The sequence below is a fragment of the Sprattus sprattus genome (assembly GCF_963457725.1).
Source record: "Sprattus sprattus genome assembly, chromosome: 7".
Taxonomy (NCBI): domain Eukaryota; kingdom Metazoa; phylum Chordata; class Actinopteri; order Clupeiformes; family Clupeidae; genus Sprattus; species Sprattus sprattus.
Genome location: NC_137926.1, coordinates 15,619,102 through 15,632,705, shown reverse-complemented (window position 1 = coordinate 15,632,705; position 13,604 = coordinate 15,619,102). Strand labels below are relative to the sequence as shown.

The window sequence follows — 13,604 nt, the reverse complement described above, 5'->3', positions numbered from 1 at the left end:
ATCTCGTGCTTTCGAGTAACGTTACAATGTAACTTAGGACAACTGAAAGGAACGAGGGCTAGCAGCAGCAGGTGCAGTAGTTGGAGCGATGCAGCTACGGATCCTCCAAACCAAAATCAAACCATCTTCCGTTATTAGAAGACTACCAAATATGGTGTTTAGAGAAAAAAAAACAATACCAACGTTGGGTCACATGCAACTTTGTACAGCGAACTAGCCAGCTAAACAGCTCGATACATGTGGGCTAGAAGCCAAACCTCTTAAATATATCCACAAAGGTAAAGCGCCTTATAACAAACCTTGAATATTTGTACCGTAAGTGTTCGCAAGTTATATACTATTTTACAATCACTCACCTGTTCAACATCTAAGCCGCCGTCAAAAACTTGGCAAAAGTTGTTCTGCCCCCTGGTTACTTCAGCCTCTACTTGTGGGTAGGATGAGCCATCGAGCCCCGGAGCAGTGCATCTCTCTCCGAAATGAAAGCGCTGTAGTCAGTACTTAACATCTTAAAGGGAAACATGCAGGGTCAAACTTGCGTCAAACTACATTTGGGCGATGCACAAGCAATTTCATGCAATACCGTGCTTGAGGTTAAAAGATATTTAGTCTAACTTGAATATTTTAGTTGGCAATTATTTAAACAAGTATGTGCTGATGAAAGAGAGATCCGTCAAGGGCCTGACAGTTTAAAAAACAGTCTTTGTTTACCATGTTTCCGCGGGCTATTTTCTCGTTACTACTTGGAAATAGACGACCAAAAAGACGGCATTTGTTGTGTTGCGTGCTCATAGCAACCATTAACAAAGCTCCAGGGATGGAAAAGAGGCTTGGGATATGCTAGGCTATGCTGTAGACAAAATACAATAGGCCTACTCCGGTAAAAGTATTTTATGGTGCATGGAGTTTTTTTCACGTTTTGTAAACACTTTGCAAGATGCGCTGTCCTGGGATATGCAAGGCTATGCTGTAGGCAAAATACAAAAGGCCTACTCCGGTAAAAGTATTTTCAAAAGGCTATGGTGCATGGAGTTTTTTTTTTCACGTTTTGTAAACACTTTGCAAGATGCGCTGTATTCATTTGCGCGCTGATGCCCTATACTGAAACATGCCAGAGCATCGCTTGCGCTCAGTTGTAGGGGCTATGCTGTGAAATGGCGCATCCAATGTTAAGACTATATAGTTTACATAGCCTTGTCAAATCTATGTGGAAGCATACAAAATAAGTGTGTTAGCGATGTACGAAGACAGTATAGGCTACCTAAAGTTGTTTATTTTTCTACGTGTGTTCCCCAAACCATCGCTTTAGAGTTCCTTTAAGTCGCCTTCCATAGCCTACTTTTCCAGGCTGAATTGACTGTTGTCATTAACGTAGACTGGGTTCGTGCATGCCTTATATGAGTAGGCTATATACTGGGCATAGGTGATCATTTTTAGAAGTAACTTCGTCAAGAAATACGTTATCAGTCCATATTTATGAAAAGTTCCCAAATAAGGACGACTGTAGGCTACATGCTAGATTTGTATTTGCAATTGGATAAATTTATCAATTTATTATAAGGTAAAAGCTGTTCAGATCAGCCTTACCAAATTATCTCTTTAGGCAAAGGGTAAAGTATATAGGGGGAACGAATTCCCTTTAGGATATGTTTGCAAATATGTGTATAATTGTTAGCCTAGTTTGTGACAACGATATAGTACAGTACAATCAAATCAAAATGTGTACACAATGAGGGGGCACATTGAGACTTGAGACCACCTGTGCCTAACTGAATGAATTGGACATTATTAGAAAAGGCACACACCTGTCTATATAAGATCTCACTGGTGATGGTCTATGTCAGAGTTAAAACCAAGCCGTGACGTTGAAATATTGTCCTTAGACATGCAAGACAGGATTGTGTCAAGACCAATGGTGTAGTGGTCCCTGGAGAAGTGGGTATAACCTTAATTGTTTTAAGCAGCCCATACAACACAGGACAAACGCCCTGTTTTGAGAAGTGGGTATACGCAACGCTGACTGAAAAATAAGTGGGTATACTCCGTATACCTGCCTATACCCTGGACTACACCACTGGTCAAGACCCAGATCTGGGGAAGGATACAAGAACATTTCTTCAGCATTGAAAGTGCCCAAGAGCTCAGAGCTCAGGGATCCTCAACAGTCTTCCTAGATCTGACCTTCCTGCCAAACTGAATAATAGAGAAGAACCACCTTGGTCAGACAGGTTACCAGGAACCTAATGGTCACTATGAGATACAAAGTTCCTTTATGGAGATTGAGAAAACTTTACAGAAGGACAGCCATTAATGCAGCACTCCACCAATTAGGCCTTTAAAGTAGAGTGGCCTGACCAAAGCCATATCTTAAAAGCCACATCTTAAAAGCCACATTACAGCCCGATTTGAGTTTGTCAAATAACTCCTGAACAACACTCAGACCACGAGAAGTGCTCTGGTCTGATGAAACAAATATTGCACTTTTTGGCCACAATTCTCAGCGGTTTGTGTGGTGGAAACCAGGCACTGAGCATCACGTCATTAATACCATCCCTACAGTCAAACACAGTGGCGACAGCATCATGTTGTGGGGATGTTTTTCTGCAAGGAGACTAGTCAGGATGGATGCAGAAAAGTATAGAGTAATCTGGAGCGAAACTTTTTTTCCAGGAGTCCTCAGGATATCAGGCTGAAGCGAAGGTTTACATTTGAACAAGACAATGACCTGACTTGTTTTTGCTTTGTCATTGTGGAGTATTGTGTGTAGATTAATGAGAGGAAAAAGAAAGACAACTCTAAATCATAACAAAAGGTGGAACATTTGAAAAGGGTTTTGTTTGCACTGTACTTCAGAATATATTCAGTGAACACAATAGTTTATGAAAACTGTGAGACTATCTTACATGGTTACTACTGATTCAACACACAGGACCTGTTCACACAATGAATATGGTATTTGTTACTCAGTTGAATTGATACATCTTGGTACAAGACAATTCTGTTATTTCTGTAGTGTCAGACAGACCCACCAAAAATAAATCATCCCATTGGACACTCCAGATGCACAGATATCTTGAGATGGTAGCGGGACAGAGCAGATGTGATATGAGGAATGCCTTGAATATCTGTCTGCTCCATTTTAGTATTAGCTGTCTCTTACCTGTCTCCGTGATTAACTGCTTGTTGTGATAATGACCTTTGCTTGTTTTTCCTTCTGGCCTTCCTTCAGGTTAGAATGGGGTGGGGGAAGGATGGAACGCACAGGGCTAGGGCAGGGCAGACATGTGGATTGGAAGACTGGAAAGAGTTCAGCGCAGTGTTTGTCTTTCATCTGTCTGCGGATTCCTTTCCTCCCCATTGCTCCGCTCCAACGCAGGACAGGGCTTGCTGAAGAATTCAGCAGCCTTGAAGTCACTTGCCTGCCATCAAATATGCCACATAAGCCAGTAGGTTCACTGAGTAACTGCTGTCAAAACAGGCTAATCACCTCCATTAGTAAAGGATAGATGAGTTATATCCTGAGGAGCAGTCTTTCCTCTGATTAAAGCCATCAACACAGGCATTCTTAATTTTCATCGAATACCTCGAGGAACTGTTATAGATCACCAATTAAGGTATTGATACATCATATGTGCATAAAGTAAGTTGTAGGGAACACCCATTTCAGCATTCCTTGCTCAATATACAAAAAAGCATTGTTTAAAAACAGTGCCTCCTAGTGGCATAAGTATGTAAACACATTTTGTTGTGGTCCAAATCACTATAGAGTAGAACTGGATACTGCTCCATCCATGCAGTGCATTTCCCCACCCCCCCTCCAGTAAACGGCAATCACCTGTTGATTGATGATATAGAATCCAACAGTAAATACTGTAATCTAACAAAGCACCTGCGGTCTTGCACAAACATTACTAGTGCAATCTTATCATTGCTACGTTGTACATAATGCAGACCACAACGAAAACACATTTTAATCTCATAAAACTACATGTTTGCAAATATCACCTTGGATCATGTTTGCAAATATCACCTTGGATCATGTTTGCACTCACTGTGGATCAAAACAAGATTTCACAGCTAGCACAAGCCATACTTGGAAAAAAACAGAACAGACAAATACAGACCACAGATTCTTTCACTTCAAAAAACTATATTTCATACCGTCCCCTTCAGACAAATACAGGAAAATAATTTACTGTGCACTTAAAATTCAGCGAGGAAAAAAACAAACATTTGAACAGATTATAAAAACAAAACACGAAAAAAAAGAATATGTGACACAAACATGAGGATAGCTCCACACCGAAGCTGCAAAGTGTCCTGCTAAACAGACCACAGGGGTGTGTTTGCCAAATGTTTTACTGCGCAGCAACTGCTGAGCGACGAATGCTGCGCCTGTCACCCTGAATGCCTTTTTAGTAATCATGGTCACCGCAGAATGACGCTCTCGGAAGACACACTGCGGTCGAGTTGTTGGCGGGCTCATTTGGGCTGGGTGCTGGGTCTCCTGGGGAGGAGTGGGTAGTGGTTCGAGAGTCTCTGGAGAGCAGCTCTAGCGGTCCAGGGCCGTCCCAGGGTGGGTCTGTCTGTTATCTTGGAGCATATCATTGGCTGATGATGTTCACTGGCGGACAAAGCATATCCTCCCACAGCCCCTACGCTAAAACAAAAGGACAAAAAGACGGATGCTTGATGCAGTTTCTTCTTATGCTTATGTCAACAGGGTAACATTAAAGAGAGCATCTTTTAAGCCAAAAAATCTGAAGACTGTGAGTGGATTCTGACTGAAAGTTAGCAGGAAATAGAGATCATACTATGAAACAAAGATCTCTTCCATAAAGAAAACAAAAAAGATTGTTTTAAAGTGGGTTAAAGATGTGAACAGCACCTATTTGGGCAGACAAAAAGCCAGTCCAGCCGAAACTGAATAGAACTGAATATTAATGTTATACGCAGTCTAAAAAATGAAACGGATAGGAATGTTCAAGACAACTAACTGATAAGTAGTTGGTGTATGCTGAATTCACATATTAAGAAATCAATCCAGATAGAGGAGGTGAAAGTCTATTACTTTCCTATGAAATACATCAAGAGAAAGGAGGTGAAAATTTCTATGCTGCTTGCGTTCTTCCTCAGTCTTTGTAATCGCGATGCCAGTGATCCCTCTCCTAGTCATATTCACTGTGGCAAGTCTAACATGGACCCACCAAAACTCAGCCCTCTGCATACCACACATTCTTAGCTAAGTAATCCATCTTGTTCCACCATACAGCAATGTGTTATCCATACTAGGAACAGTTCCTTGTCAGAATCTATTTGTATTACCCATAAACTGTTTGTATTACCCAGAATAAGACTAGCAGGTACTATTTTGCATGTTTGGATATAATTTGCATAGAGATTAATTTAAGACAAAAAGGGACTTTTTGAGGTAGACATACCACGGCTCTCTGTGTCGTGGAAACACAGGACTGGATGCTGGTCTGCAGGACCCATCGGTGCACCTGTTCGTCAGACCGTGTCTCCTCCCCACCTCCTCCTCCCCAGCCTCTGGGCCTGCCTCTGCACCCAGCGGGGCCGGCCTGGGGGCCAATGGTGGCTGGGGCTGGATGTGTTTGAGCCTGCGGACACGGGCGTCAGGAAGCCTCCGGCCAGCAGAGGGCAGCGCGAGCGGCAAAGGGGGCGATGGAGTTAAGATAAGCTCCGATGGGAGGGACAGCCTGGATATATTATCAGGAGACATGGCATCTTGTTCTGACAGGTCTGAGAAAGAAAAACTAAATGAAGAACACTGATGCCTTGACTTTGGCTCAGCTGAGGAACCCACACATAAATTCATTAGTAGCTACCCGTCATTTTTTGTGTTAGCACTTGCACTGACTTGCAATGAACATTCTAGTATTTTAGTATCTCTTACTGCCGGCTGCCTGCTCACACACTCACCGCCTCTAGCACAGAGTAAAAAGACTGCGGTATGCTGTGACCACCTTCCAACAGCATACCAAATACAATACAGACAACACGGTCAGAACAATAGAGTTGATACTCGGGGGCATAGAACCCTGGATTTTTTATGATTCTGAGAGACAATATTGAAGCTGAAAGCGTGGCTCTTGTTTCAGTCAGGCAAGCTGCCTGGGTACTGGTTGGCCTCAAGCGTACAACAGAACATCCTCAACTTGACAGGGAAGAGGCTGCAACTGTTTCCTCTTAACAAATAAAGTGAGACTGGCTTTCCCCATCTCACTGCAACAGCATTTATTTATTCAAATGTTCTGTTTACTTGGCCCATCTTTCCTCATCTTTCTTCCTGATACTTAATCCTACACAAACATATTGTGTGAGCTACTTATGTGTGTAAATAATGGTCATAACACAGGGGCACTACAACAAAAGATTCAGTGCACTTACATTTTAAATATATTTTAAACGTTCACTATTTTTTGTCCAAATAGCCAAACAAACTCGATTGACCCAAGAAATTTCAGTCAATAGAGTTAGGCCTACTGAAACCAAAGGGGCATAAAGAATAGTCAGACCTTGTCTTGTTTGCCTCTAAAAAGACTGTCATAAGCTATTTTAACATTCACAGTGTTTGGGTTCAGGGTGATTTTGCTGAGTTACCTGAACAGAGAGACAAGGAAGAGGAATCAGGTGAGTCTATGCTGCTCCAGTGTTTACAGCTGGTTTTATCTCCACGTTCTTTTATTTCCTCCTCCTCTTCTTCTTCCTCACGATCACTGGCTAGACTTTGGCCTGTCACTTCTTCATCCTCGTCCTTAATGTCATCATAGTCCTCCTCATTGTGGAGTATAGTCATCACCTCTGGTTGGCGATCCTTCTCAATGGCAAGTAGCCGCCTGTCAAACACACAAACACACACACACACACACACACACACACACACACACAGACATTTCAGAAATAGGTGACAAGTGCATGTCAGTCTTGTGTAAAAGGTCAGTCAGTTAGGCAGTACTTGTTATGCTCTTTTCTCCAAGCACGAAGCTCTGCGAACACGTCACTGCGGTTTCGGTCGTCTGATTCATCGTACGTGTCATACGTGTGCTCTGGAACATGGCCTGGCAACAGGCAGGAGTGGGAGGGGAGGGCCGGTGCTTGGGACTGGAGGGAGAGACAAGAGGGGGACGAGGAGAGTGAAAGCAAAAACAGCAGGAGAATGAAGGTTGGTTGATATATTTACACATATACAGACACATATAGATTTATACTGCTGACTGTGTTCATGCTATTACAAAAAATAAATCATTGATTTGGGTAAATTATAGCATAGTTAGGACACCGCCATAAACCATAAACCCACACCGGTCTAAATCGATCCGAACTGATCTTTTGAAAGTTCTAAGCCAATGTGACATCTCACAAAGGCAGAGCTCAAAGGAGCAATTAAGATTCAAACACAACACAACAAAGATGGGTGCTGCATGTAAGCTGTGGACCAGTTTTAAGAGCAAAGCCAGCCATTTAAATGAGTTGTCTAGGGACGTGCACTCTCGTCACAAAGTACCACCATCCCATCTGTCCCTGCATCACCAGCCCACCACGCAGAGAAAACAGCTGTGGTCTGACAGAGACAGCTGTAACCCAGCTGCACGTCTCTATTAGGCAACTGCATTTTTTTACTAGAACGCCACGCCAGTGGCGGGCCCCACCCATCTTAATGACTTTTTCGAAGTGTTGCTGTATCCGCGTTTGACGTCAATTTAATCCCCAGCAAGGCTATTGCAATAAATCACATAGTTATTACCATGCCCTCGGGCGCTCTTGTTTGTGTTCAAAGCAGGTGTGTGAATTCTGCTCGGGTTTAACAGCAGCCGACTCACCGTAGTCTTCTGTCTCCGAGCTCTTAGGGCCTGAACAGGGTTCCCACACAGCCGTAGGCGGCCTGCTCCTGGAAGAACACAGAGGTGCTTTACATTTACTGGCAGTGTTAATAATATGAACTGTCTGCTTAGACAACCAGGGGTCAACTCCTATGCACTTCTGTGAGTGTCCTCAGGGTGGCAGTGTTGTGCACAACTCGTGTCATCCAGTCTGACCAGGATAAGATGTCAAAATAGTTGGGGACAGAAACAATAGAGAGGTAAGGGGATACACAATGGTTCATTAATTAAGGTGATTTCATTGATAAATTGTTAAAAGGAAAGATCTGACTTGAGCTATGTCCATTTCCGAGTTTGACTGTTTTGAACACTCACCATGTGTTAACTCGCTTGCGTTAGGTTCTGAACCGGCCAGGTCCATTTCTCCTGAGCCAGGCCTGGAACCGTAGCCTGGGGAGGAGAGAGTTCTGGCGCTGCCTGGCCGACTGGAGGGGCAGCAAGACGTACCGGGTCGCTGGGCAGAACCGGGTCTAGAGAGAGAGCAAGCACTGGAAGCCCTGTCCTCTATTGATGAAACAGAGAAAGATTCTTCAAACTACAAACAATATAATATAGTGTGATGAGTGAGTATTTTCTTCTCATGAAATGCATGCTTGTGGATACTTCATGAACAATATGCTTTATCTCTTCTGACAGTTTTGAAATTCCTACAGCTTTATGTGGTTTCGATTCATATTCTGGGTAATTATTCTGGGCATGAAATCATACACAGAGAAAGGGAGGAGGGTGCTCGCTGCTCCCTCTCGCTACCTAAACACTGCAGGTTGCTGCTGGAGGCATTCTCTTTAATGGACTCCTTCAGCAGGGCCAAGTCCTCGTCAGCCGGAGCTCGGCTCTCTGCCACCTCCTCCTGCTCCACCGGGACGTCGTCCAGGTACTGCAGCTGTGGGACCAGCTCCCGCACCGCCGACCGGTAGCTGTACTTCTCCGTCTGTCCGAGAAGAAGTGAATATTAACACGGCAAGGACCCCACAGGGATTTACTACCAAAGCTTGGCAAAGACTTGCAGTCAGGCATTTAGTGAGTTACGGCGAATGAGTTACTGAGGAAAATAATACACGTTGCGTTGAGCTTTTCATACTAATGAAAATCACTTAAGCAAGTAAAAGTAAAACCAGTAAAAACAGAATCAGGATCAACTGCTTCTGGGCATTTTAGAATAGTATGCCCGCTAATATTTCACGTGTGAACAGAGGCAGCTGAGTAAAACAGAGAAGAGGGCGGTGTGTAAGGCCTAAGCTAGCACAGAGAAGTCCCTGTATATGCCCTCACTAGCATGACAAATCAAGCCCAGAGAGAGGGGTTCAAAAAAAAGAGAACACCCCCTTACTCTCCTCTTGCAGACTAATGCATATTCAAATCAGGCTTTGCCCTAACTGCAGGCTGCCCTACTTTCATAATTCCTAGTGGTGAGTGAGTGAGTGAAAATAAACTGATTACTACGTGCCAAAACTTAGCCATGGAAATGAAATAATGACGAGCAATGTTGCCTCCTCAATCCCACATCAATGTGTCAAGAAATCAGTTTGAATATTTTCTGGTTTCAGACTAATTCTTTTATGTCCTCATTCACATGTGTTAACTTAAGAATTCAGGTGTATCTTATGTTCTTAATTTGGTCAATAAAGCTATAGAATTATTTGGCAATAATACAATTGTGTGATTTCTCTACTCTATGACCCATCTCTCCTTTAAAAAAAATAAAAAATACACTCCTGGACAATGTCTTTTTAGGCACGTCTCCTAGGAAGTATGTAACCAGACCGGCAGCACCACATCAAATATATGTCAGGGCCTTTCATGTCTCTAAGGTAAGTAATTGCATTTTGATGACCTGCGGGGCTATTATCTACTCTCCCTATCCCCACAGCAGAGATGAGGCGTGTGAGTGTGGCTCACAGCCAGGACCTGACGCCCAGAATCCAACAGCAGAGAGGAGGCTGAAGCCAGCTGATCTAATCAACCCAATCGCCTCCTTAGAACCGGCTCCCAATCTGATGCTCTCATCGCCAGAACCAAAGCACCAGCCACTGATTATTAGTGGGGAATAACACACGCTGTATAAAGAGGATTATGATGGACTTGGTGTTTAGTCCTGGTTTGGTTTCGGTATGGGAGGGTTTGATTTAAATTACATGGGTAATGTTTTTTTCTTACATACCACAACCACACATCAGACATGAAGTTATGCAATCAGACAGAATGCATGCATCCCAAAAAAAAACAGTTTTAGGTTATCTCAGTCTGAATCCGATTGGAAGCTAGCTATGGCAGACGAAAACAAGTTGACTCCAACAACAACAGGCTGAGGAAGGAGAAGCAGTGGCAGCCACAGAAGTAGCAGGATGGTCTCCACTCCCTCCCACTTTACCTCTGAGGCCCCTGGGCGAGGGCAGGTGCAGACAGGGTTCCCCTCCAGGGTCAGGGTCCTCAGCTGACTGCACAGGCCCAGGTACTGGACCTGCACAAGATCGTCCACGTTGTTGCCCTCCAGGTCAAGCACTTCCAGGCATTCCAGCATGCTGACCTGACTGAGGTCAGAGATGTTGTTGTAGGCCACGTACAGCTCCTGGAAATGAAGGGGGATTCCATAACTGAGGCTCACAAGAGGAAGAATAAGACTGAGTGGAAGAATGGATATCTATCCACGTCTTCAACAAAGGCAAACAAAATCAAATGAAATCAATGCTGAATATTACAGTAACCAAGAGTATTGACAAAACCCAAAGTAATTGTTTTTTCCATTTGTTTTTCATTTCATAAACTGAACATTTGGTCAAGTGGTTCAAAAATGATCCCTCCCCTCCATGGCCCCAGCGCTTTCAAACTAATAATGAAAAAAACCTTAAGAGAGGAGAGCGAGGGGATCCCATCCAAGTCGGCCAGGCAGCAGCGGACCAGCCAGAGGACCTGCAGGTGGGAAAGAGTTGTTCCGAGGTCCCTGAGGAAACACTGACAACAATGAGCAAGCACACCCTCCCGTTCTCCTCGCCGCCATTCGCAAGCCCATTTCCTGTGTCCAATAGACTCCGACACTTTATCCAGAGCCTCAACACCCCTGAACGGGAAATGATATCAAGAGCTTTACAGACTCCTGGCAGATTATTTTTCCCCATGGCTCTGTACAGTTCACACAGGGTTGTGTATGTTGGAGTGTGTCAAATGAACACCCAAGTCCGCTCCCACAGCAGTGTGCTATAAGTGAAACCCTTGTTAAACCCACTTATTCCACGTTTAAGTCATGCAATCTGCTTTAATGGTCATGTGCATGAGTATTAGGAGGGAGGTCAGGGGTGATGCTGAATTATTTTCATAATCGTTCCAATGTCTTAGCACACACACCAACCCAGCTGCAAATGCAATCAGTCCATCTCAGAATCTCCTATAAACAGTTTGATCGCAGAGACGGTCAGCATGACGAGATTGGAGACAGAGACAGCTTAATTAGAGTGCAATTGTTTTGTCCACATTTTGTCAATGGTAGGTGGACTTGCACACCAGATGGGTTCGTTCACAAAGCCCAGCCTGCTCAGAGACTGGGGAGCAGAGCAGAGGATTTTCAGATATATGACCTGGTGCATCCATAGCAGCCAGGAAGCACCACAGATTTGCTGCTCCCTGAAGCCTGCCACCACTCCCCACTGGCCTCCTGTCAGGCCACAGAGCTGCTGTGCACCTGTAGCCGATCACAGAGCTTTGGCAGAGCTCACAGGACCCCTGGGCATATTAAGAGTCTCTGTCTTTTTTGTCTTCAAAGCCCCCCTCCCCAACCTGACCAAACCCAAATTCCAGTGACAAAGTGTTCTCAGACGAAGGCAGGGCGCAGCACAGCACAGCACAGCACAGGATGCGTGACAGAGATTTCCAAGGCCAGCGTTGAGCTCTGGTTCTAATTACCCGACCCTCTCACAGAGAGGACAGAGAGCAAAAAACCCACACACAATGACTCCTTCCTGTGTTTGCTAAGCCTGTTCTTCTGCTAAGTCTAAGGTAACCTGGCTATGTGCTTTAATGTACAATATTACACACTAAGGAAGCCAAACATGCTTGATACGGGTTAGGTTGTGTCAATGTGAAAAAAAGAAAGAAAAGAAAAGGAAGAAAGAGGACAGATGGTTGTTCACAATGAAACTTAGAGGACTGAAATGAACAGTTTTACTCTTACCTCACTGAAAAAATCATACTATTGCTCATTCTCAGCTGTGTCAGGTTGGGCAAGTAGGTACCTGTGAGATGATAAGATTATCAAGTCAAGGTTCCTCGCATGTCTCCTCTGATGTCATCCATACTGACTTCCAACCACACCCAGTCTGTTTAACTCTTTTTCTGTTTATTTAAATGCAGGTGATTCACTGTTGCCCCTATATCTTCATGTCTGTGCACGCTCCCTTGAAGAGGCTTTTACTCTGCTGGGTTGAGGTCTAAAGTGTTAACATGAATCATTATCAGTAGCAGGAATCACACAAAGAATCATTATTTCAATAAATTCCACCATAAAGACATGTCACTCTAACGGAAAGTCTCCATCAATGAATGTGGTAATCTTCCACAAATTGCCAACGCCTTGATCCATCTGCATGCTGTAGTATAAAATTCCTCCCTTACCAAAATTGCCTAGGGTATTGTGTTGTGTGTCCACACACAACTCCAATATGGTGACTTTGCTAAGGTCTTCTGTATTTGTCATGGCTTTCTGTGAAAGCACAGTATCTTAATGGTCAGTCTAAGTGAGATAAATATAAACATTTTTAAGTTGAACTGAATTTTTTAAAAACTTAAATCTTACTAGCTTTTCTGGAGACAGGCAAAGCTCTGCCAGTACCTCCACATCTTCATAGTTATTAGGAGTGGGATTCATCTGATTGGCTCCACCAAATTCTGTTATCAACATACGAGCTGTACCTGGGCGACTGGCACACGTGGCTACTTCAGAACTGTTCATCATTTACAGGTAAATGACCTGAATAATTTGAAATCAAATTAAATGTCTTAGCAAAAGTTGCTACATGCAAGTAAATGGCATTATTATAGGTCTTACCTAAATAAGTGGGATAAAAAGACTTGGGTAATCAAGCTACAAACCTAACTGCTCATTAAATTAAATGGTCAGTTAACTCATGAATATAATCTGTTTGAGATGATAGATAAAGCAAACAAATGAAAGGTTAATTAAGTTATTTGAACTGATCACTTGAAGTTAACGATGTGGGGCTAGCTAATTATCTGATTGCTAACTAGTTTTCTATCCATACTTAACTAGTTAACATCCTAACTAGCTACTGAAATTAACCTAGGGTTCGTTCGTCTTAAACTGTCACACATTTACTTACTTAGTTCAGTGAAATGACATGGTGATAAAACAAAGTTGTGCTCATATATTCGCCTAATTCACTATTTGTAGAAATGTAAGCCTCACCGTTTCTCACCGTCAAGAATCAACATTCTGCAGCTAACACATTTTGGCATGTAAGTTTGGTTGACAACGGTACACAACTTCCTGGATACCGCGCGGTAGCGAGAGGGTCTCCCAAGCCTCTAGGGATCTGTAGTCCACTGATGTGAACCCTGTTTATGAACCCCCTTTGCCTCCCATGTTCCTAACGTGCTTTATTTTAATGATGGGTTATGCCTTTACATTGTGTATAGCATGCAGAGTGGAGCTATACAATAATTTCACGATTTGACCGGAAATAAAGTCAA

General features: G+C 43.4%; 1 protein-coding gene across 1 annotated transcript; it reads right to left on the bottom strand.

Annotated features, from left to right (window-relative positions):
- Window positions 1-4,482: 4,482 nt before the first annotated feature.
- lrrc56 (leucine rich repeat containing 56) lies at window positions 4,483-12,846 on the bottom strand (the record flags this gene model as incomplete). Its single annotated transcript, XM_080842651.1, has 12 exons — window positions 4,483-4,660; window positions 5,505-5,763; window positions 6,682-6,860; window positions 6,980-7,125; window positions 7,845-7,912; window positions 8,220-8,408; window positions 8,655-8,826; window positions 10,261-10,473; window positions 10,749-10,845; window positions 12,070-12,130; window positions 12,510-12,597; window positions 12,691-12,846. 12 exons carry the CDS (start codon window positions 12,844-12,846, stop codon window positions 4,483-4,485), a joined length of 1,806 nt encoding a protein of 601 aa, XP_080698777.1.
- Window positions 12,847-13,604: the final 758 nt, after the last annotated feature.